Below are 22398 nucleotides of genomic sequence, written 5' to 3'. Positions count from 1 at the left end.
CTAGAACAAAAAAGAGACTAAAACAGTAACAAACGAAAAGCAAAGACTGAAACAACACAAGAAACAGGACTCGAACCAGGACCTAAGAAGTCTGGTCTGGTGGGTGAACCCCTTCCCCTTCATTCCCCTGCACCAAAATGTCCAAACTACGAGATAATAACATTGACTCCTCTAGAAGTAACTGGGTCTCCCGGTTATCAGCAAACATATCCTGAACTTGATTGTCTTCCTCTGAAAACTCAGAAGAGCTAATCGAATGGTGACTAGACTGCTCCCTAATCCTCTTACCAGAAGGATTGAATAACAAATGAGGAGGAATAGGTTGCGTTGAGGTAGGATGATTAACTGGAGAGGATGGTGGGGCTAACAACAAAGGTTCCACTGGATCTGGAGAGATTATAATAGTGTCATCCAAGGTGTCATCCATTGGATCAGAGTCAGTTTGTTCATCTTCACCTGAGTAATAATACTGGAGAGGAGAAGGACAACGATTTAAAGGATGCTCAATGATGCGACAATGTTGACAAATTGCACCAGGAAATTTGGTATAACTTATCTTGATTTCAGTCACAGTGTCTTGGAAGATAGGATTAATCACAGCTAATAAAGGAGATCGAACGTCATATAAAAAGTGAACTCTGATCACCGGATTGTTAATGCAGCCGAGATTTCTTGGTCTGATTTGTATGATCTTTCCCATACTTTCGAAAATAGCTTCAAGATCAACCTTGTTTTGTATTGCCTGTGGGATCTTGTAGAGAGTACACCACATTGGCTCATAATACAAGTCATCTGTACTTTCATTCAAAGGGAAGTCCACTTGCTTCAGGACCAACAACATACCTCTTAGAATCCAGGGTCTACCGAAGTTAAGAGCATTAAGAACAAAAAGACTCTTAGGTTTGATTAAAAAGGTATTGATAGGGCCTTGAGTGAGCGCATAGTCGCAGTCACGAAAAAAGCGAGAACGAGGATAAAGCAAGCTCTTGATGTAGTTGAGAGAAGCTTCGTAAGGATTACACCATCTAGCTACAAAACCCTGATTAATGGGTTGAAGCTTTGGACGAGTGGAAGGTTTAGAAAACCTAATAGATAGTCTACCACGAGAGGATAAAGTTGATTGTAGAGCCATGGGAGAACAGGGAAAGATTTGGAAATGACAGTGAAAATGGATGTGGGAGTAACTCGAAACAAAGAAGGAGTATAAAAGGGGAAGATGGAACGAGGAAGACAAAACAAGAAGGACAAGAACCAGGATGCGCCAATAACTCATGATAAAGTTGCATGCAAGGGGATTGGGGGAAGGTCACCACCAGCTCAGACTACTCTCGAGCTCCGGTGACGTCTGTTCCCATTCTAGAGAGAGAAGAAAGGAACCAACGACAAAACCAAGAGAGAGAAGAGAAAAACAAAGACAGGGAGAAGAATAGTAAGAAATACCCAAATTAAAGCGTGAGAGAGAAAGAAGGAGTTGCCAGGAACTTACCTTGTTGCGTGGTTTCGATGATGTGACTGTTGAGTGTTCAAAAAGAATTTTCTGCAGCTTCTTCTCGAGTAATACAACGTCTTAAATGTGATTTGAAAAACCCCCAATCCTCAAACGATATAATCTCGGGAAAGATCAAAGTTGGCTTGTCTTTAAGATCCGTAATAATTTTCCCTTTTCGCCTGCCGTGATGAGTTCGAAGTCTGTGATAGAAGAAAGTAATGATAATCGTTTGTCTTCGTGCGAGTAATAGCTGCTTCCCTAAAGGAGATGCCCACAGTACGCCGCCGATTCGTTAGGTTAACGAGGATGAAAAGGAGGGAGATGAAAAACCCTAAGTGACGTCACTCGGGAGACTCTCTCTCCTCAAAAAACCCCCTCCGCCAATTGTATAAATTACATGCTAATAAATAAAAAAATAGGATAAAATAAAATTTCCTAGTTATGTTTCTTTCCCTGTCATGTTCACACTTAGGGATTACCGAACAAAAACCCTAGCTGATAAAAATTTAGTGTGTTTCCTTGTCATTATTTTATTAATCTTATCGATCTTCTTCAATTTTTGATTCATAGTTCCTTCTTTGGTTTCATTTGCTTACCTATCTTTGTTTGGTACGAAAAAAAGAATCTGAAATGTAACAAGTATATACAAGTTTTATTTAATCTGCAATATGATGACTAATTTTTATTAAAAGACAATAAATTTCTAAAACTTAATTACGATCTAGACTGTTCTTTTATCCGGGTAAATAATCAACAAAGATTAAGTAAATAACATTTTTTTTAAAAGGATGAATTTTATATAACCTGAAACACGCTTCCACCGTCACTGTGTTTCCACTTGTATTGGCCAATGATATCTCAAAGAGAAGACATGAATTAGTAGGGCACTAAAAATATCACTTGTAAAAGGTTTTGATTCTCGTGGGTCGGTCAAGTACTAATATATTTCTTCTTTTTCTATGTGAGATTAGTATATACATTGACCAAATTAATAAATAAATCTCAAAAGGCTCAATTTTATCACAAACTAAAATAACACATACATAAAAAAGAAAGATAAGTAGATAACATAAATAAAACACATAAAAAATTAGTAACACTGATCGTGTTTAGGATTACTAATTCTAGAAAAAAAAATTAAAAACAAGTTTATGGTTTGGACGAAGGAATGTAAAGTAGAAGAAAATTAACAGTAGAGTTTTTTTTTGTGAATTTATTAGCTTGCCTCGAATCCTTGACCTATAAAGTGGAAGATTAAACCTCTTACCACTAATACTAAGAGTTGTTGACTTGTTGGCTAACCCATTAATTACTATTTTTTTTTTACTGAAATATGTCCATTAATTACTTACTCGCAGATATATCATGTCATCACGGAGCCACAATGAGAATTTTTTACTATTATATATAGTCATCTTCACAAGGGCGTAGTTGTTATATTAGGAAAGAGAAAGGGTGATCAAAAGTTTTGACGTGAATTCAATTCGAACGCATTGGATTCACGCCACTTTCTCTCTCTTGATGAAAGCAGAGTGAGCACAAACCTCTTGATAGAGTTCACACTAACATGGTCAGTCTACCAATCATGGTTGATTATATTATTATTATTCAAGAACAACAAGGATAAATTTCAACAAAAAAAAAAAGAAACAACACTAGGATAAGTGTAACTTTGTCTACAGAAACAAAAGAGGATTATCCATTCCAAATTTATGCTTAAATGGTGGTGGTGGTGGTTAAGTTGTCAAAGTTTGAGCCACAAATATATAAATGGGGTCATTTCCAATTTGGGGCGATGAAATAAGCAGTCAAAGTTAGTACTACAAGTATAAAATAAATAAATTAATGCATGGTTGAGAAGAAGCGCGTGAGAATTAGTTGATTACTGCACTTCCCAGCTATTACGGTAGGTAGGTTGAGGGTGTCAATGTCCCAAGTTCATATAAGATAACTAACTAGGTTTCACACTAGTTCTCAACATAAAAATGCATTGACTACTACTCACCACCTTTTCTCAATCAATATCCTAGAGAGATGGAGAGAGAGAGAGAGTGAGGACTAGTGCCAACACTTACACACTCTCCAATTCTCCACTTAATTGGACAAGGAGGAGGGGAAGTCTATGTCTAACTCAAAGTGACAACAAGAAAAAACAACACAACTAGATAGTAAGGAGCACTCCCAATCTCACTACTTGCAAAAAGGTTTGTTTATTGTGGGTCGGTAAAGTTGTCTTCAATTTTGTCCATTCACCAAATTTATATGTTTTATGACTACTCTCATATTATATGACACTCATTATGTACCATACGCGCAATCCCCAAAAAGTAGTATATCATTGGACCACATAAAATATGTTTTTTTAAGTAGGAACAATCATCTTTCAACAAAAAAAAGTAGGAACCATCATGTGGTCTCTTGTCAACGGAAAATACATTTTATAAGACTATTTCCTTCATTTTAATAAAAGTTTGTTCCCAAGAAAACTCGTAGTATAGCATATATAATTTATAAATTACCATAACTTATAAATTATACACCACTTTATAACATGATGCTCACTAATAAAGTACCATAACTTATAAATTATACACCACTTTTTAACTATGGTGATCAAATCCAGGTAGAATAATATCCAGATATAATTTCTGCATGGATTATGATATCATCATCATCACCCCTTCCCGTACGCGAAAGGGCGTACGCACGAGTCCATCATTAATCTAACACGGTACGTAGTATCTTCTTGTGTTTCTGTTCAGGTGAAAGAAGATGCGAGTGTGAAAGGTGGAAATGTAAGTGTGTATGAAAAATTTTCGATTTTTAATGGCTTTGATGTGGCGCCTATGGAACATCCCCTTTAATTTTTGCAACCCGTGAAATGGGCTCCGTTTCAGCTTCCTTACAGAAGAAGATTCTATAAGCACTTCTTATAGCTCAGTTAGACTGAGTCGTTTAGCAAAAAGTTGGGCTTAATTTCCTCTGGTTTCTCCTCCTTCTTTGGTACATAATGGGCTTGGACATACCTTCCTCACACAAGAAGATTCTATAAGCACCTTCCAGCGCCGAGTTTGAGGGCGATGGTGTGTATCTAGCAGAACTGGGGCTCTCTTGGAACTCTCTTTCGTGCCTATAACAAACTTAGAGAGCCCATAAGTATGAAAGGACACTTGCTGCCTATGACATTACATGTAGCAAAGGGAAACAGTGAATCTACATAACAAGATAGAATTTTATATAAGTAGTGGTGTTCAAAAGGCCAGACCGGCCCGAAATAAAACAGGCCAGACCGGGTAGCCGGCCGGGTCCAAGAAACCCGAGTTGGAATAGTCCCGGGCCGGGCCAGTCCCGGGTTGGCTATACCCATAGGCCAACCCGGGACCAGAACTTGACTCGGGCCGGGCTCAATCCGGGCTTTTATCGGGTCGGACCTGGAATAGAGGCCCAACTCGGGCCCGGGACAAAACCTAGGTTGACGTGGGCTGTTTTCCGTACGGACCGGTCCCGGGCCGGGCCGGCTCTTTTGAGCACCACTATATATAAGTGATGTAAACAAACTCCCATGGTAGAATTTTATTTGTGGGTTTCCTCCACTCTTAGCATCCCCACAGATTGGAGCAGTCCGAGAACACTCTGAATGAGCGTAATCAATTCTATGTTTGAACATCACGGACTCAGGCAAGTCCAAATGACCATCGGACTGCCCCAATCAATGGGCCTCGGACTGCTCAGTGGGAGCTCGTGGAGATTCCAAGAGAAGAATAAGACGAGCAAAAAGGAAAACCTAACCGTTTCTAAAGAGAGAAAGAGCCGGGCGGAGATAAGATTTTAACTTCAATATTTCTACCGTAAGTGGTGGCGAGTTAGTAATTTAGGCAGTTTGAAGGTCTTGTTTGTTTACCGGAGGAGGGATCCCTCCTCCGGATTTTCCTTTTTTTTAGTTTGTTTTTACTTTTAGATCTATAATAAGAATATTATGTAGTAGTTCAAGAGGAAGAAACGAGGGAGATGAAGACTTCATTAACAACAATTCCATTGTTGGGTGGTTTCGTCACAACACAAAGACGGTTTTGATGAAGATCCAAAGACGGGGTTGATGAGACTTTTTCATCCTAAAGACGGATTTAGAGACGGTTTTGAAGGTTTCGTAGTCGATCTTTTCATGGTTGTGATTCGTGGAGAGGAGAAGATGGACTTCGGTTATGGTTCGGACATGAACATCACCGAAGATTTGGGTTAAACGAAGTGAATTGACCAAGTAATCTCTTCATCGGATTGGTATTGATACTTGTATCATCATCTTACTACTTGTAATTTTCAATTTATTTGTATGATATTATCTATGTTGTCGACCTTTAGGGTCTTTTTATTCTCGATCTTTAGGATCTCTTTTGTCGACCTTTAGGATTTTTTTGAGTCTGTGTCTGGTCAATTTCTTTTTCTTCATGACCATTCGAAAGTTCTATGAACTTATCTTATGTAACTCTCATGTAATTTTCACAGAAATAACAATTATCATCCATGTAACTTTGTGATTGTATCACACTATCACTTATGAATGAAATATGGTTTCGTTTGGTTGCAAACAAAAAATAAAATAAGGCGAGCAAAAAAAAAAAAAAAATGGGAGGGCCTATAAGGCACCCAAAAATAGATTGTGGCCGACTTTGGAGTATCCATGGGCCTGTAGACTATGGCCCCATGCTATTAAACTTTGTTCAAATTTGAAAAAAGGTGAAACTAAAAATGGATGTGAAAATAACAAAAATTAGTTTATGAATAACAAAAATCCCAAAAGGCAAAGAGAGAAAAAGAAGGGGGCAGCTTTTATAGGAGTAATATCTTTGTCTTGTCAGCTTTGTTTCCTCCCGACCCGATTCTTCTACTAACTTTTTTTAAAAACAAACAAAAATTCAACTTTAATTCAAACTCTAAACCCCTCTCTCTTTCATTCTTGTTCAAAAACCACCTGGTGTTTTTTAGTCTTCTGATTTTCATTTGAGAATAGTATAATTTCAACTTCATCATCCTCGTGCGTCTACCGATTCCTTCTTTCACCTTTTTCTCTCTATTCACCCAACAACACAACAGAACAAATCAGAACAACAACAACAAGAAGAAGAAGAAAGTGATTTCGCTTTACCGATTCATCCTCCTTCCTTTCCTCCTCAGGTAAATTTAAATCCTCTCTCTCTTGTACATTTCTTCACAGATCATCTGATCTTCTTTCAATCTCTTTCTTTGTTTTAGTATATAAAAGAGAATGAAAGTTCATCTGGTTTTAGATCTGATTAGCTGCTCATTCTAACCTTGCTTCATCTAGTTCGATTTAATTAAGATCTTACAAAGTTACTTTAGCAGTTTTATTGTTTTTTGTATTTTCCCTAAATCTAACTTCAAGGATCTTTCTCTCTCTCTCTCTCTCTCTCTAGATTGATTAATTCTGATGATGCACAAACATAATGTCTCTTTTCTCACTTACCTCACATTATATTGTTTAGATTAAGCACAAATGTTTTGTTACTCAAATCTATCTTCTACTACTTGAATCAAAATACTAGTAGTATTCTATTTTCAGATTCAATATTTTTGTGAAAAAACTTTGCCCTAAATAATAGACCCGACCTTCTTAGGTTTGATTTTTTGTCCTTTGATCCTCTTCGCCATTACTCCAAGAGAATGTCTTCTTTTTCACCCATGACCCTGAAAAACAGATTCCAAAAAATTACGGAAAATGCCACTGACTGACGGTCCATATGATTCATTCATTCATTCATTCATTCATACTGAGTAGTATACTGTATAGTGTATACATACATACATTTATTGGGTCTATCTAATTTAACTAGAAAGAAACACTTAATTAATTATTGTTTGAATCATCAACAACTCTTCTTTATTAAAAAAAAACAACAACTCTTGTATCTCCTTTAACAAAAAAAAAAAAACAACTCTTGTATCTAGAATCATATGCCCCCACCACCACCCCCCATGTGACCTTCATTTTAGTATTACTAGTAGTAGTTTATCTACTTTCAGACTGTTTGTTTTTCTCTAACTTAGACCTCATATCTGACTCGAGGTCTAAATGGTAAGTAAATTTTAGTGGATTCTGGGTCTCCATCTGAGCAAACACATTTTAAATTTTAGACTTACTCAGATTAAAACAAAAGGGGAAAAGAGAACTACAAATTCTATGTTTTGGGGATGCCTTACTCAATCTGTGAGCTATATCGACTTGTTATGGGAAAAAAACCGTAACCAAACATGTCTCGTATCTTGAATAATTACATTGAGTTGAGCACATTTATATCTTATACTAGTAATTTAAATTATTTTTGAAGTTTTCGCAGAGTAAGGAGACTCCAAGAGCTAAAAGACTTTGTGAAGAACAATGCAGAGAACAAGGTACTACTTACTATACACACAAAAAACTTTTGTTTTTTTAGAATCTTGTGAGCAGGCTCAGGCTGAACCTGTTTTTTAATATTCTCAGTAAAGTGTAAATTGCCTGTAAGTTTTGTGGTTTGGTTGGATTGTTGTTATTAACTTATTATTGACCCAAATCCAGATTTCTTTTATTTACTGTATGAGATAAGTCAGTACTTGTTACAGGAGTATTTTATTGTATTTTAAGATGGCATGGTTTTTTAACTTTTTATTGGTAATAGAATTCGAGGCTTGCCCCACCTCGAGCTACAAGTTTTATAGTATTTGTAATATTATTCGAAAAATGGTTCCTCGATAGGCTTCAACCATGTCACCTTGATTATAGGGAATAGAAAGCGATGCTTCCTAGTTCCTACCACACTCTAGGTTTGGTTCCGGCTCTCAAATAACGCATTTAAAATGTGATTGTTTTATTTATACCTCTACATGGTGGCTGATTTTGATTTTCTGTTAAAAAAGTTGTTTTAGATATCTCAAACATTGTTATTGTACACTAATTATGTGAGGGACTTTCTCTATACTGACCTATGCCCATGATGTTGTTGATACATATTGCTTGGTAATCAGTTGTTCTTTCATGTTTCTGAGAACAAGTTAATTTGGGTCTTTAAGAGTTCAGATGGAAATATGATTAACCGATTGTTCATTCTTTGACTCGTGTAGTCTGGCCAAAGTTATGCTATTGTACATTTGATGCCAAAACTTAACTAGTGCTCTCATTTTTCAGGACTTATAAATGATTATTGATAAGTCGGTTTTGTCGGATTTCTTATATATGCAGGAACAGAGTTTCAGAAATGCCTCAAAGGCCATCACCACGACTAAGGACATCAACAAGTTCAGATTCTGACCCATTACACCAGCGCGCAAGAGTTGACCGTAGTCCCAAACTAGGCGATCGTCGATCTCCACGTGGTTCTCAGTCGGATCCACTGAATCCAAAGAAGCTTGGAACCCGGGTTGCTGATTTGGAGTCTCAACTAGGTCAGGCCCAACAAGAACTCAAGAAACTGAAGGATCAGTTATCTTCTGCTGGAACTGCAAAAAATAAAGCTCAAGAATTGGAAAACAAACACAAGAACCCAGTGATTGCCCCAGACAATGAACAACCCCCACAAGAAAATAACAGCAGCAAGAAAACAGATGAATCTCTCGAGGAAAACTCAAAGGAAACTGATGTATTTGAAGTTCCCGTAGAAGTCAAGCCCATTGAGCCGAAGATTGAATCGACTGAATTGGTCGAACTAAAGGAGAACGAGATCAAACATGTAGAGAAATTCATTGAACCACCATCAAGTGATATCTCTTTATTGAATGAGGAAATCACTTTGCTGAAAATCAAGTTAAAAGAGAAGGAAGAGGAAGTGAATATTTTACAGATAAAAAACGAGAGCCAGAATATGCAAATAACAGAAGCGGCAATAGCATTAGCATCAGCTCAAACTAGGGAAGAAGAAACAACTTTGAAACTGAAAAAAGTAGGAGAAGAACTAGAAGAAAGCAAGGCAAATGTTGCCCTATTAACCCAGAAGTTCGAAGCCATCAAAGGAGAAAAGGCAGGTTTGGAGACTGAAATGAAGAAACTCACAGTGCAAACTGAACAATGGAGGAAAGCTGCTGATGCAGCAGCAGCTGTACTATCCGGAGTAGATATGAATGGGAGAGTTGCTGAGAGATGTGGGTCAATGGATAAGCAACTCTTTGAGGGTGGGTATTCTGGTTTTCATCATTCACCATTAACGAATGATGATTTTGAGGATGGATTTGACAGTGGAAAGAAGAAAGGTTCTGGAATTCGGATGTTCGGCGACTTGTGGAAGAAAAAGGGTCACAAATGAGCAACTTGAGTAGCTCAGTGACTGCATTAGTTGTTTCCTATCTCTATTACTTCTATTTGAGGTTCCGAAAACAATTCGCAGTAGTATATCTAGTTTTTATTGTATTGTTCTGATTCGATGAACGATACTTTTGTCTGTAAGAATTTAGCTTATCAGTATATTTCTTGTTACTTTGTCGAATCATCAAAACAACTTCGATAGCTTGTTTTTCTTTTGCAGTGAAAATTTCGGATAATTTGATGCATCAACCATTTATTTGAGCCGGTCCGAGTGGTTGGAACATCCCAATAGAAACTACTTGATATTGACTGAGACCTCAGGGGATCAAAACTTCTAAAACCACTCTCTCTAATGTCTAGTTGAATATTTCTGCAGTTATTCAAACTGAATTCTAGAAACTTTACTATTCGAGACAATGACAAATGTCTTTTCAACTAGTCGATGACAAGTCTAATAAGATTTGCAAACTTATAGGTGAAAACCTGCAGAAAAAATTGCATGAATCAACCCCAGAATCACATTTTTTTTCCGTTTCATTTTGATTCAGTAAGATTCGGACTCTCGTGTCCCTAGAGGAGTGACACACATATACTGCCCAACCAAGTGGGCCTCATTCACATTTTTCTCAACTTGAACTCCCTTTTATCATATAAAGAGCTCATACATATTGTACCTCCTTTATATGATCTTGCTTCTTTTGCTAAATTTCATGATTCTTTTCTTCTTCCATATTTGCTATAAGTAAAAAAAATAGTTATTAATTCATCCAAAAATACCTTTCTTCCTCTCCTTAGGATACCCATTACCATTTTTTAATAATTTTCTCTCTCCTCTCACATTTCATATATAGCTAATATCAAACCCAACATTCAAAGAGAAAGTAGTCTCTTAGAAGGCTACACACATATATATCAAGCCATGGTAGCTGCATTTAGTATAGCTTCTCTTTCATCATCAATATCTCTTCCCACTACAAAATCATCTTCTATTCTTTCTAGTCCTAACAAGAATAGAATAAACAATTTGAGCTATTCATATTCATCTTCTCTCACATTACCCAATTCATATCTCGGTTATTGCTTCCGTAATGTATCGCCAAGTCTATCGTTGTTCGAAAATGGTGTTTTTCGATCTAGAAATATATTTTTTCCAAGTACATTTTCGTTTAGTGGAAGGGCTCGTCCCCAAGAAGAAAAAGATGATAGTGATGAAGATGATAATGGGAAGTCATTGAGATTTATGGCTTTAGCTCCTGTGGTTTACTTAGCTTGTACTATGCTTATGATCTTCGTGGTTGCATCAATGGAGCATATGGATGGGAGTAATCTTAACAAACGCCCTAGAAAAAGAAAGCATAGTTCAAATTCTAGCTTGAAAAAGATAAAGGTCTTACTCCTTCCTACTTGATATTTAATATTTTGATAAGACAAGTGACATATGCATATTGTTACGAATATGTCCGATCAGCTTCTGAGTCAAATTCTAAACTATACTATAACAAATACTCCTTAAAAGCATTTGAAGATTCTGTTTTTTGTAAGTACTACTCTGTATTTAATCAAAATTTTGAACTCTTGATAATAGGAAGAAGTAATGGAAATAGCAAATGAAGAAGGGCTAAACAAAGCAATTAGGGAGTTGAAAACATTGTACAAGGAGAACAAGGAAGATATGGAGAAAGCAAATTATATTGAAATGTTGCTAGTGCCAATGCTTATACAACAGGTATCATTTGACGACCTAACAAGACCAAACTTATGTGCTAAGCAAGACCAAGAAGTCTCTAATCCATGTTTAACTCGCTAGACCGGAATTGCATTTCTAGCGGAATAGGATTTCTCCCAAGAGGAAAATCACAAATCCAGGCGTGGGTAGATTTACGATTTCCTTATCTATAGAATCGTTAACCAAATAACCAATACACAAAATCAACCTCTACAGATCCTATTAGTGACTGAATCAGACAGTAACGTAAAGTACTGCGATTTCTAGGAGTTACGTGGGACGATTTAAATTTTACCAATTTTAACATATTTGCAGGAAAAGTACAAAGAGGCTTTATCTTGCAAATGTCTAAGCTCATACAACAAACCTGGGAAAGTCATAACAATAGATCGACGTATATTCGTTTATAAGGTGAGTAGTAATGATACTTTTGTTCATAGGCCCCATTTTGTATTCCTAATCACTCTCTTGATGAAGATGAAGAAAAATTACTAGACATCTAATTCTTCATTTTCTATGACATTTATGGACTTGTTGAATGAATTTGCAGATTTTTGTGTACTTAATGACATGTGATTACGTTAAGGCGAAACAATGGTTTAAAGCATTGGTGAGAAAAATTGATCATCAGGCAGAAGATATGTTTTTAACAAAATATACCACGTTCGAGCAGGAGGAACAAGAAGAAGATGACATGTCCGAACAAGATGTCATGTCTGAACAAGCAGAAGATGACATGTCCGAACAAGAAGAAGATGACATGTCTGAACAAGCAGAAGATGACATGTCCGAACAAGAAGAAGATGACATGTCTGAACAAGCAGAAGATGACATGTCCGAACAAGAAGAAGATGACATGTCTGAACAAGCAGAAGATGACATGTCCGAACAAGAAGAAGATGACATGTCTGAACAAGCAGAAGATGACATGTCCGAACAAGAAGAAGATGACATGTCTGAACAAGCAGAAGATGACACGTCCGAACAAGAAGAAGATGACATGTCCGAACAAGAAGAAGATGACATGTCTGAACAAGCAGAAGATGACATGTCCGAACAAGAAGAAGATGACATGTCTGAACAAGCAGAAGATGACATGTCCGAACAAGAAGAAGATGACATGTCTGAACAAGCAGAAGATGACATGTCTGAACAAGCAGAAGATGACATGTCCGAACAAGAAGAAGATGACATGTCCGAACAAGAAGAAGATGTCATGTCTGAACAAGCAGAAGATGACATGTCCGAACAAGAAGAAGATGACATGTCTGAACAAGCAGAAGATGACACGTCCGAACAAGATGAAGAAGACATGGGTTTAATTTTTCCGATTAATTAGCAATTTGTTAGTAAAAAAATACAATTATGTATAAAAGTTCATACTATAAATACATTTCTAATTTTACCAACATGAGATAAACCATATCAATCCTTTTTGTTTATCCAAGTATATATATATACAACCAAATAATGCATAAAATGAATTCCCAAAAATTTCAAATACACTACGAACAGAGCTGAGCCCTCCTCCACCGACCAGGCGATGCCACATTAGATATCGGGTTTTTCGTGACTTCTCTAAACTTGTGATTCCTAATTTTCATAATTAATAAGAGCTGGGACACACACTATAAACGAGTACTCTTTAGTTCTGTAATTTTCGGGTTCATTCCACCTCCAACCCTCTAACGAAGCAGTCCAGTCCCAATTGCATTGACCTCTTCTCCCTCTATCTGCTCGGTCGAACTGCACAAATTACTGTCTAAGATGTGTAGTTTCATGTGCGACGTGTCAATTGAGATTCTCTTTTTAACTGGCCAAATGGAGATCTTTGAATTGTTTTTTTTTTAATCTTCTATTTAAGTATCTAGTTGTTAAGAAAGTTCTGTAAAGGAATTTTTCAATTGGTCAAAATACAAAAGGTGATAATTTTGTGACGTCTTTCACCCATACGCTTTTTTACTCACTTTTTTACTTTTTGTGACGTTTCGATCCACTTCTTGTTACTTCCATTTTTAGCGACAGTTTTTAGTTCACTAATTCTGACGCTTTTCAATCCACTTTTTGTGATGCTTTCTAAACGACTATGTGACGGTTCATAGAAAACTTTTTGTGACGGATTTTAGATCTAATCAACTAGTTACATTTACCAATATGTGATTTTGACAACCCCTTTATGTCACTATGATGACAAGCAGATAATATACTTGCCTTGAACTACTAAAGCTATGACAAAATATACTTGCCTTGTTAACACAGAATGAAATCAAAACCAATCTCTCTATCCATAAAACCCTACCCATAAATTTAACTTCTCTGTATGTCAATGGGTATTGAAGAAAACGAAAAGAAAAATCGATCAATGACCCAATGTTCGTCGATCATGTCATCGATTTGGTTGAGCTGGTTTAGTTTCAATGGCAAGTGTTCTTTAGTACCAGAAGCAATTTCAATCTTCGTTTCCGCAGGTTGTGTTTGTTTATTGGCTTTACAGATTTGGAGAGATAGAAAACAAAATCGTAAATATCCAAGAACACTAACAAAATCGGCATCAATCGGTCTTCTTCATGGAGGGAAGCTAGCCATGCAAAGATTACTCGATTCGCATATTGCTTTAGCAAATGATATGGCTACTTTAAGTGAAGCTGAGACTCAACTCAAAAACCTTCTTAAGAAGAAAACATACGATTTCAAAGAATTACAGGTTTGTTTCTGTCATTTTTATCATAATCTTAATCGTCTAAGTCTGGCTAATTTTGGTCATTGTACAATAGTCATTTCAAATTATATCAAACAATAAAATTTTCACTTAAAACTTATATTACGAAGATTTTTTCATTATCTTTTAATTTGTGCTCTGTTTACGTATTTATCTTAAAGAGAACTATCGGAAAATTGGAAATGAGCTCAAAGGAAGCCGAAGCGATTAAGATGCTAAATCAGGCAAGGAACGAAGCTAAGGAGCAAGGAAAACATCACGAAGCTTATGAATTTCAAATGTTACTTGTTGAGATGTTCATTTATGAGGTCTATCTCAACTTAATTTTGTTATAACCTCTTAATCAATTGAATTAAGTGAATTAAACACATCTTAATCAAAAGGATTAACACCCATTTGCATTTTCTTTTTTAAACCCTAATTAGGGAAATCTTAAAGAGGCATGGAGCTGTGAATGTCTAGAAGACAAAGAGATTTCAGATGCAAGGCGTCCTCTATATAAGGTGAACTTCCATTGGATCAATTAAAATGATTATGAAAATAAATAATACATAAACTTAAATTAATATTTTCAATTTTGCAGGCTATAATTAGCATATTGGAAGGAAGATACGAAATTGCAAAGATGTATTGGGACAAGTTTCAAGAAACTCGAAAAGAATTTAAGTCGTTATACTGCGGAGAAGAACCTATTAATGAAGTTGCTAATCATTTCGAAAAGTTTTTAGAACAAGTCATAAACTCCCTCTCTAAGAAGAAGAAGGCTCATCAAGTTCTGGACTAGAACAAGAATAATTAAGCCACACTTTCATATCACAAAAATATAAACTATATTATCCACAACAAGATACAATAAATATATGTCAAAATGTTTATATCAATTTTATGAAGAATAAGTAATATTTTTTAAAAACAAGAAACTCTTCTTTTTTTTCTCTAGTTCAGATTATCTAATTAGATCTTTGCAAAAGTTACCTCTGGGGAAGTTCAGATTATCTGACTCGAGGTTTAATTTGACTCCAATCATGTTTCAGACTTTTAGTATATTTGATTATGTCTGAATCATGGTGTCTTTTACTCGTCCTTGAGTAGCTGATTTGTGCTAATTTTGGGTCCATTTAAATCAGGCTACTCGTATTCAAGCAAGTCACACAAGTGAGGCTGAGAGAATGATAAAAAACAAACACCACCAGATAGTTAATTGCACTTCAAAACAAACTGTTTGCAGCATTTGCTGGTAAGTAGGGCAACAGGAAAGTGGCAAACTGAGATGGCTAAAATCAATATAAGTACATAAGACATACCACAGACAGCAGATGGTCAGAAGTAGTTTCACAAGATGGTGTTCATTCCAGCCAGTTTTAAACCTAAGTATTTATAGGCGAGAAATGATAATGAGAAACAAAAGATGAAACATTCAAAACTCTATCCATGAATCTACGCTTTTCCTTTTCCTGCCTGGAGGGCTTGCATTCTTTGTTGCAACTTTAGTATCTGCATTTTAACCAAAATTAGCAAGTAATCGTCAAGTGCGTCTTCAAATGAAAACAACAAGAGATAAAAAATTTAATTTGAAGTGCCAAAATTGGAGAGGGGGCGGAAAATGTGAATCAGCTAACAAAAGGGAGACATGTATGTTGAGATTACTTGGAGGGATAACATTCAAGAAAGATACCCTATGATAAAATACAAGATACCAAAAAGATAAGGTCACAAGGAGGTAGTGAAAATGCAACCTTGGGTTTCAAAGAGGTCGACCAAATGACACAGTATAAGTGGGTTTTCTGTTGCATATGGTTAAAAGATCAACCCGTTAATTTTTGGCAATAAAAGTAAGCCTACCCAAGTTACGAATAATGTTTGCACTACTAGGACAAGCTTGAAAAGCGATGTGCTTAACTTTTTCCCTTCTAACACAAGATACTATTAAGTATTTAATAGAAAATTGACTAGTTTATCAGGTTGCAGCTCAGAATGACTTTTTCTCGATGCATTTAAGTAATGGCTAGAAGAGAGAATCATGAATAATGAAAATAAAACCAAATTGATGTAAAGATATACGAACCGATTCCTTCTTGCTGTTTTGCTTTTCTTCGAAGTCTTGAAGAGTACCATCAAGGCGTTTCCTAACACAAGATATTAAAAAGACAAAGAAAAGGAAATCAGGAAAGAAAAAAAGAAATCAGAACGAAAGTTAACAATATTCGGATCTGAATGAAAATTGAATCAGAACGTACGAAAAATGAGCCACAATTATAAATCAATAGAAGAAACATACAGTTCAGCGGAAATGTATTCGATTCTCTTGCGCACATTAGCATTAGCCTCTGCTAAGTCCTGTTTAACTAGGACAGGACCGATCAACTTGAAAACATTAGCATCTTCATTCAGCAGATCCAATTCCTATACCATAAACATAAAAGTCTGAGTTACTATTATCTTGTAAGAAATATAGAACTTGCTAACTGAATAAACAAAATAAATATGTCACCTTCAGCACTAGCTCATTTTCTCCAAGTTGGATAGTGTACTTCTTTCTGACTTGATGGTTCTTTGCAATATCTAAGGAAAGAAACGATGTCAAAATCTTGTTCTTTCATCTACTATAGAGGTTAGTACGGTAATGGGGTGATAGAATTTATGGGTTTTTAGTCTAAAAGATCAACCTTTTTGGATTTTGCTTAGGTCGTTGGCTTTAGTCTCGAGCTCACGCTGTAATTCTCGAAGAGCGGAACTCATTTCTCCTTTCTGTAAAGATAAATAAGTAGATAATAGAAGCTTTTGTAGAAAGTGATAGAATTTATGGTTCAAACACAAAAGGGTATGATAGAATTTACGGTTCAAACACAAAAGGGTATGACCACCACGAATCTCTTACTAGTTATTAAGATAGAACTGAGAAATGGAGGAAGTAATTGGAGGATTGGAGCAACATGGAAATTCAAACAACAGAAAAATCATAACTGGTTAACTTACGATAAACAAAAATTTCGAAATTCAGACTATTACAATACAAATTAACACTCACTGGAAATTGACAGCATTCAACAAGGGTAACGATATAGTCCATGAGACATGTAAGATCATGAATAAGATACTACATCAACGTCAAGTAATCCATAGAGTTACTACTTAAAATTGGACTGAGTGTCTGGTTATCGAAATTGTCGAATTTTGTGCATCACTTTCTTGGCATACTCTATGTGACTATATTCTCATTAAAAATTGATCTTTTGGTATATCTACCTTGTCAGTTAACAATAACAAAAGTAAAAAATAAAATAAAATAAGACATGATCACAACACCAATTCCTCAAAGACCCAAAATATGATCATACAAGTTTTAGATTTTGATAACCCTAAATTTGATTTTTGCAAAAGTGATTTGGCGGGTACATGAAAGAAAACCAAGGCATTCACTTGTTTCCTGGTTGATATCTACTACACATTTTATCAAACAGTTCACGTGCATTGATATAAGTAATCAACAATCAACGGGTAAGATCAAAGTAGCAAAACCCTAAAAGTAAAAAACCAAATCTGTTGAACGATTTCAAAATATGATTCAAACAATGAATAAAATAGAACATAAATAAAGCAAAATCGAATAGTTAATAGAGTGAGAGATTTAGGGTTTAGTTTTGGAAGGTTGATGAGCTAAGTAAGTTATTTTACCTTCTTCTGGTAGTAAGTAGGATGCGCCGATGCCGCGATAGGGTGGTTGTTTGGAGATGAGAGAGACAACTGAGAGAAGTGCCGAGAAGAAGAAGAGGCTTTTTTTTTAGGGTTAATTCCGTTTTGGCCCCCGATTTGTGACCAACTGGCCGTTTTAGCCCCCATAAGTGTCCGGCAGTTCGTTTTGGCCCCAAAAATTTCCTATTTGGCCCCAAATTTTATCCAACCTCCCAATTCTACCCCGGTGGCATTTCTGTAATTTTTATTTTTTCTTTTTGTTTTGTCCACCTCATCTAATCTCTCTCCTCCACCACACCACCTCCTCTCCACCTCACCCTTCTTCTCCGGCAGGATGTTGCCGGCCGGAATAAAAAATTCCGGCCAGCCACTTTTAAAAAAAAAAAAAAAATTCTCTCTCTTCTTCTTCCTTTCTCTCTCTTCTTCCTCTCTCTTCTGCCTCTCTCTTCTTCCTCCTTTCTCTCTCTTCTTCCTCCTTTCTCTCTCTCCTCTCTTTATCTCTCTCTATTCCGGCGAAGGTAATCCTTCGCCGGAAAATTCTGGATCTGGGATTTCCCCAGATCCAGATCCCCTTCGTCTGGGAAATCCCAGACGAAGAGAACCTTCTCTTCGTCTGGAATCCCAGACGAAGAGAACCCTCTCTTCGTCTGGGAGATTCCAGACGAAGAGATCTGGATCTGGGGTTTGAAACCCCAGATCCAGAAATTTCCGGCGAAGGTTTACCTTCGCCAGAAATTGGGAGAGATAAAGAGATGAGGGAGAGAGAAGAGGAGGGAGAGAGAAGAGGAGAGAGAGAAAGGAGGAAGAAGAGAGAGAGAGAGAGAAAGGAGGAAGAAGAGAGAGAAAGGAAGAAGAAGAGAGAGAAAAATTTTTTTTTTTACTAAAGTGGCCGGCCGGAATTTTTTATTCCGGCCGGCAACACTCCGCCGGAGAAGAAGGGTGAGGTGGAGAGGAGGTGGTGTGGTGGAGGAGTGATAAGATGAGGTGGATGATAAAGAAAGGTGTGATGTGGTTTTTTTTTGTTTTTAACCTTTTTCACAAATAATTCTGTTTTGGCCCCCGAGGATAATTTCGTCAAAAATTTAGCCCTTGGGGCCAAAACGAACTGCCGGACACTTATGGGGGCTAAAACGGCCAGTTGGTCACAAATCGGGGGCCAAAACGGAATTAACCCTTTTTTTTATCAGCGTGTTAATGGGATGGAGGTTTTTTGCTATAGGCACGTAAGACTTTGTAAAAAAAAAAAAAAAAAGGATTAATTCCATTTTAGCCCCCTAAAGATGACCAACTGACCAATATGACCCCCTGAAGATGACCAGCTTCTAATTTGACCCCCAATATGTGAATACTCGGCATTCATTGCTATAGGCACTTAAGACTTCTGTAGAAAAAAAAAAGGGTTAATTCCATTTTCATTGATTTGATGAAGTTCCCATTTACCAGGTCCAATAGAGTTCTTAAGATCATTGATTTGATCAATGGTTGAAATACCACTTGGGGTGAAATCAGGTTTTCTAATACTCTTCTCCAAAACTGAATCGGCCATTGAAGAAACTTCTTTTTTTTCTCTTCATCAGAAAACATTTTTGAATATAAATCCTTTTTCTGAAACTCCCCATAAACATTATAACAAATTGGGTGATCTTCATTGTCAAATCCATGCATAAAAACAACTTTTTCAAGATCATTTCCAAGATTTTCTTCTAGTAATCCATCAATCCCAAATTCCTTCCTCCAATTAATTGTGTTTTTAATCATATTAAAAGCTTATTTGACTTTGAAATCTCTAGCTCTTAGAAATTTCAAAATAATCACATCACTTCTTTCATCCGAAAGCAGAGGAATCCCCCACATAAAAACTTATTCTTGTGGTGGTTTAGTTTTTTTGAAACTGATTCAGATGATGATTCCTCCTCCTCCTCTTGTTTTGATGTTTCTGGAGTATTTTCAGACTGGGTTTCACTGACTAGGGTTGATTGAACAGCTACAATAGTTTTTCTAATAGCTTCTATTGTTTTAGCACCATCATCATCAACCACCACTGTTTCAGTTACTTCTTCACTAGCCACCATAGTTTCCGGCGGTGGTAATGATGAATCAATCTTCTTTTCTTTATCATCTTCAAGGGGTTTAAGGGTTTTTGACTTTTCTTATTCTTCTTCTTTAACAGGTTCTGATTTCTTTTCCTCCTCTGTTTCTGGTTTGGGTTTTCTTCAGTAATGGTGGGTTTTGACTCTGGTTTGGGTTTTAAAGAGGAGAAGTTTTAGAGAGACAAAGAGATGACTCGTTGTAAACCGTTAGGATTAGAGGACCCCGTCTTTATCAGTAGTTCTATCCAGATTGATTTCATTAAAGTTTGGGATTTTATCAATCAGAGGATTTGTTTCTTAGTCTTGGATTTGTAAATGAGCTTCTTCTTCTTGAAATTGATTTGAATTAATTTGACAACTTTGGGACCATAAAGATTCTACGTGCGCCATCAGTCCATCACAGATATAGGTAGATACGGGCTGGGATAAATCTGGCAACAAATTGCCAGCTCAATGACGTCTAACGGAGCAAAAGACGGAAAAATGAAAAAGGAGGCTATATTGGAAGCTGGTCATCTTTAGGGGTCCATTTTGGTCAGTTAGTCATCTTTAGGGGGCCAAAATGGACTTAGCCCAAAAAAATATTGGTTAATCTAATTGGCAGCTGCTTCTGGGGGGACTGAAACAATCGTTAGCAGTACAAAAAGCTTTTTGGAAGAAAATAGACAATTTTAAGTAATATGGAGTTGTCCACCACCCTTTTGTGCAGCAGTCAGACACCCATCTTAAACGCATGAGGTCGTGAGATCGAGTCTCGGTGGAAGCAGTTTACATCAAGATTTATCTCATCTAATTTAGGCAATATATATAGTAAGTAATATAAAATTTGTCGGATTTTAGGCCTCTTTCACATAGATCGTAGTCGATTTCTAAAAAAAAAAGTAATATGGAATTAACATATTTTTTTTTGTGAAGAAGAATCTATTTGTCTACCACACTTCTTGTCTTTTCGACGATGGAGAAAATCCATATTTCAAATAACGAGGAAGACAAAGACTATGACGATTATCCTACTCCTGCATCGAAAACACAATAACACTCACAAATACATAAGAAAATATTGTAACTCCACGTTGGGAGTATGACGATCTGTTTGTTTATCAACTCTCTGGTTGCAAAATATAGTTGATAAATTTTGTAATTTTGAAGTTAGACTAAAACTAAGAAAATATATATCATCAAACAACTTAACACGAAAAAATTATACTATAATTTTTTTTTATGTTTGAACTATACTACAATAAAAAATTTAGTAGAGTGAAAATGTACCTTCGTCCAATGGACTCGAAATTATATTTCGGAGTTGATGTTAAATCTTTTGTCAATTATTTTTGGCAAATCTCAATAAATAAGAATAATCAACCTAACACTATAGCTATTGTCTTATTCATTTGATTCGAGATGGACAATATGGTAATTTCCATGAAGAATATTGTAGTGCTTGTCACTGTTCTTAGGTAAGATTCTCGAACACTCTTTTTTAGTCTTCACCCAGTTTCAAGTTGTCAACATTTAGCAAAAGAGAGTAGAAGAGTTTGGTTTTCAGGGAAGAAAAATGAGCAGTTTAGCAGAACTCCGGCGTAAAAAGAAACCGGAAAACCCTCTGAGAGAAATACAAGTGTTAATAATATCAGCTAACGGACTAAAGAACGTGAAACACGTGACAAAAGTGAGAGCTTACGCTGTAGTCTACGTGGAAAAAGATGTAGACGTGGCAAAGACACACGTAGATGAGGAAGGAGGAATTAATCCTACGTGGAACGAAGTTGTGAAGGTGAAGTTTCATCGGAGTTTGATGGAAGAAGAAGATAACGTTATGGCTGCCGTTAACGTCGATATTTATGCTCACGGCCATTTGAGAGAGAAACCTATTGGAAGTGCTAGGGTTTTGTTGTGTGATGTTTTGAAAGGTGGAGATGAAGCAGCTGAACCGTCTGATAATCATCCTGTTGAGTGTTTGACGGTTCAGATTCGAAGGGCAACTTCTGGTAGGCCCCATGGGTTACTTAATATGTGGGTCCCTCCTACTGGGAAGTTTTTGGTAAGGAGGGAATCTTTGTCGTTTTCTTACAAAGATGAAAATGGGGAGGAGAAAGTAGCAGAGGCGGTGGACCGTGTGGTGGCTGCCGACAAGGAGGAGGAGGAGGAGGAGGAGAAGGGTAAAGAGGTTAAAGCGGCTAAGGTAATGTAGTTTCTTTGTTTGTATCTTGGGTTTGGGGTGTATGGACGATGAAGTATGGTGTTAAAATTATGAGTGTAATTTAAGTGTAAACTCAACTTTGTTTCTAGCTTGGAACTTTGAAAGTATTTGTTTTTCTACTCGTCCAATGTTTGAAATATTCAAACAGTTTGTCTTTTATTCCAATCGATGTCTGACTTATTTGAATAATGATT

The 22398-nt window shown here is 36.4% G+C and overlaps 5 protein-coding genes across 7 annotated transcripts; 4 read left to right on the top strand and 1 right to left on the bottom strand.

Annotated features, from left to right (window-relative positions):
• The first annotated feature begins 6318 nt into the window (after nucleotides 1-6318).
• LOC147570274 (interactor of constitutive active ROPs 4-like) lies at nucleotides 6319-9960 on the top strand. 2 transcript variants are annotated; one of them, XM_086656858.1, is made up of 3 exons: nucleotides 6319-6661; nucleotides 7843-7897; nucleotides 8721-9960. In XM_086656858.1, the coding sequence occupies exons 2-3, from the start codon at nucleotides 7884-7886 to the stop codon at nucleotides 9775-9777; spliced, it is 1071 nt and encodes a 356-aa protein (XP_086512984.1). In that variant the 5' UTR covers nucleotides 6319-6661; nucleotides 7843-7883; the 3' UTR covers nucleotides 9778-9960. The 2 variants fall into 2 exon arrangements, with proteins under 2 accessions (XP_086512984.1, XP_086512985.1); XM_086656859.1 differs by having other exon boundaries at nucleotides 6347-6661; nucleotides 7834-7897.
• Nucleotides 9961-10601: 641 nt separating this feature from the next.
• Nucleotides 10602-12841, top strand: LOC147570273 (uncharacterized). Its single transcript, XM_086664268.1, has 4 exons — nucleotides 10602-11163; nucleotides 11362-11502; nucleotides 11818-11913; nucleotides 12053-12841. The coding sequence occupies exons 1-4, from the start codon at nucleotides 10696-10698 to the stop codon at nucleotides 12839-12841; spliced, it is 1494 nt and encodes a 497-aa protein (XP_086520394.1). The 5' UTR covers nucleotides 10602-10695.
• Nucleotides 12842-13711: 870 nt separating this feature from the next.
• Nucleotides 13712-15141, top strand: LOC147570272 (uncharacterized). Its single transcript, XM_086656854.1, has 4 exons — nucleotides 13712-14206; nucleotides 14383-14529; nucleotides 14647-14724; nucleotides 14805-15141. Exons 1-4 carry the CDS (start codon nucleotides 13823-13825, stop codon nucleotides 15003-15005), a joined length of 810 nt encoding a protein of 269 aa, XP_086512980.1. The 5' UTR covers nucleotides 13712-13822; the 3' UTR covers nucleotides 15006-15141.
• Nucleotides 15142-15391: 250 nt separating this feature from the next.
• On the bottom strand, nucleotides 15392-17999 carry PFD6 (prefoldin 6). 2 transcript variants are annotated; one of them, XM_086656856.1, is made up of 6 exons: nucleotides 17897-17999; nucleotides 16888-16969; nucleotides 16713-16783; nucleotides 16500-16624; nucleotides 16287-16347; nucleotides 15392-15715 (listed from the first exon to the last, which is right to left on the bottom strand). In XM_086656856.1, the coding sequence occupies exons 2-6, from the start codon at nucleotides 16958-16960 to the stop codon at nucleotides 15659-15661; spliced, it is 387 nt and encodes a 128-aa protein (XP_086512982.1). In that variant the 5' UTR covers nucleotides 16961-16969; nucleotides 17897-17999; the 3' UTR covers nucleotides 15392-15658. The 2 variants fall into 2 exon arrangements, with proteins under 2 accessions (XP_086512982.1, XP_086512983.1); XM_086656857.1 differs by having other exon boundaries at nucleotides 16888-16965; nucleotides 17897-17972.
• Nucleotides 18000-21479: 3480 nt separating this feature from the next.
• On the top strand, nucleotides 21480-22323 carry LOC147570270 (protein SRC2-like). The gene has a single exon (XM_086656855.1). The coding sequence runs from the start codon at nucleotides 21560-21562 to the stop codon at nucleotides 22193-22195; it is 636 nt and encodes a 211-aa protein (XP_086512981.1). The 5' UTR covers nucleotides 21480-21559; the 3' UTR covers nucleotides 22196-22323.
• The last annotated feature ends 75 nt before the right edge of the window (nucleotides 22324-22398 follow it).

The sequence above is a fragment of the Eschscholzia californica genome, unplaced genomic scaffold (genome assembly GCF_041429995.1).
Source record: "Eschscholzia californica isolate CP2 unplaced genomic scaffold, dmEscCali1.0.p SCAF_1, whole genome shotgun sequence".
Classification (NCBI taxonomy): Eukaryota; Viridiplantae; Streptophyta; class Magnoliopsida; order Ranunculales; family Papaveraceae; genus Eschscholzia; species Eschscholzia californica.
The sequence above is the reverse complement of the archived record's forward strand: the minus strand, read 5'-3'. Positions and strand labels throughout refer to the sequence as shown.

What these genes read in the sequence shown, in the direction of transcription:
- LOC147570273 (XM_086664268.1), top strand. Translation starts at nt 10,696, where the DNA reads ATGGTAGCTGCATTTAGTATAGCTTCTCTTTCATCATCAATATCTCTT. An exon ending in TGCCAATGCTTATACAACAG is followed by an intron (nt 11,503 to 11,817) that starts GTATCATTTGAC and finishes ACATATTTGCAG; the next exon opens with GAAAAGTACAAAGAGGCTTT. An exon ending in GACGTATATTCGTTTATAAG is followed by an intron (nt 11,914 to 12,052) that starts GTGAGTAGTAAT and finishes ATGAATTTGCAG; the next exon opens with ATTTTTGTGTACTTAATGAC.
- LOC147570272 (XM_086656854.1), top strand. Translation starts at nt 13,823, where the DNA reads ATGTCAATGGGTATTGAAGAAAACGAAAAGAAAAATCGATCAATGACC. An exon ending in TTGAGATGTTCATTTATGAG is followed by an intron (nt 14,530 to 14,646) that starts GTCTATCTCAAC and finishes AACCCTAATTAG; the next exon opens with GGAAATCTTAAAGAGGCATG. An exon ending in CAAGGCGTCCTCTATATAAG is followed by an intron (nt 14,725 to 14,804) that starts GTGAACTTCCAT and finishes TCAATTTTGCAG; the next exon opens with GCTATAATTAGCATATTGGA.
- PFD6 (XM_086656856.1), bottom strand. Translation starts at nt 16,960, where the DNA reads ATGAGTTCCGCTCTTCGAGAATTACAGCGTGAGCTCGAGACTAAAGCC. An exon ending in CCTAAGCAAAATCCAAAAAG is followed by an intron (nt 16,784 to 16,887) that starts GTTGATCTTTTA and finishes TTCTTTCCTTAG; the next exon opens with ATATTGCAAAGAACCATCAA. An exon ending in GAATACATTTCCGCTGAACT is followed by an intron (nt 16,348 to 16,499) that starts GTATGTTTCTTC and finishes ATCTTGTGTTAG; the next exon opens with GAAACGCCTTGATGGTACTC.
- LOC147570270 (XM_086656855.1), top strand. Translation starts at nt 21,560, where the DNA reads ATGAGCAGTTTAGCAGAACTCCGGCGTAAAAAGAAACCGGAAAACCCT.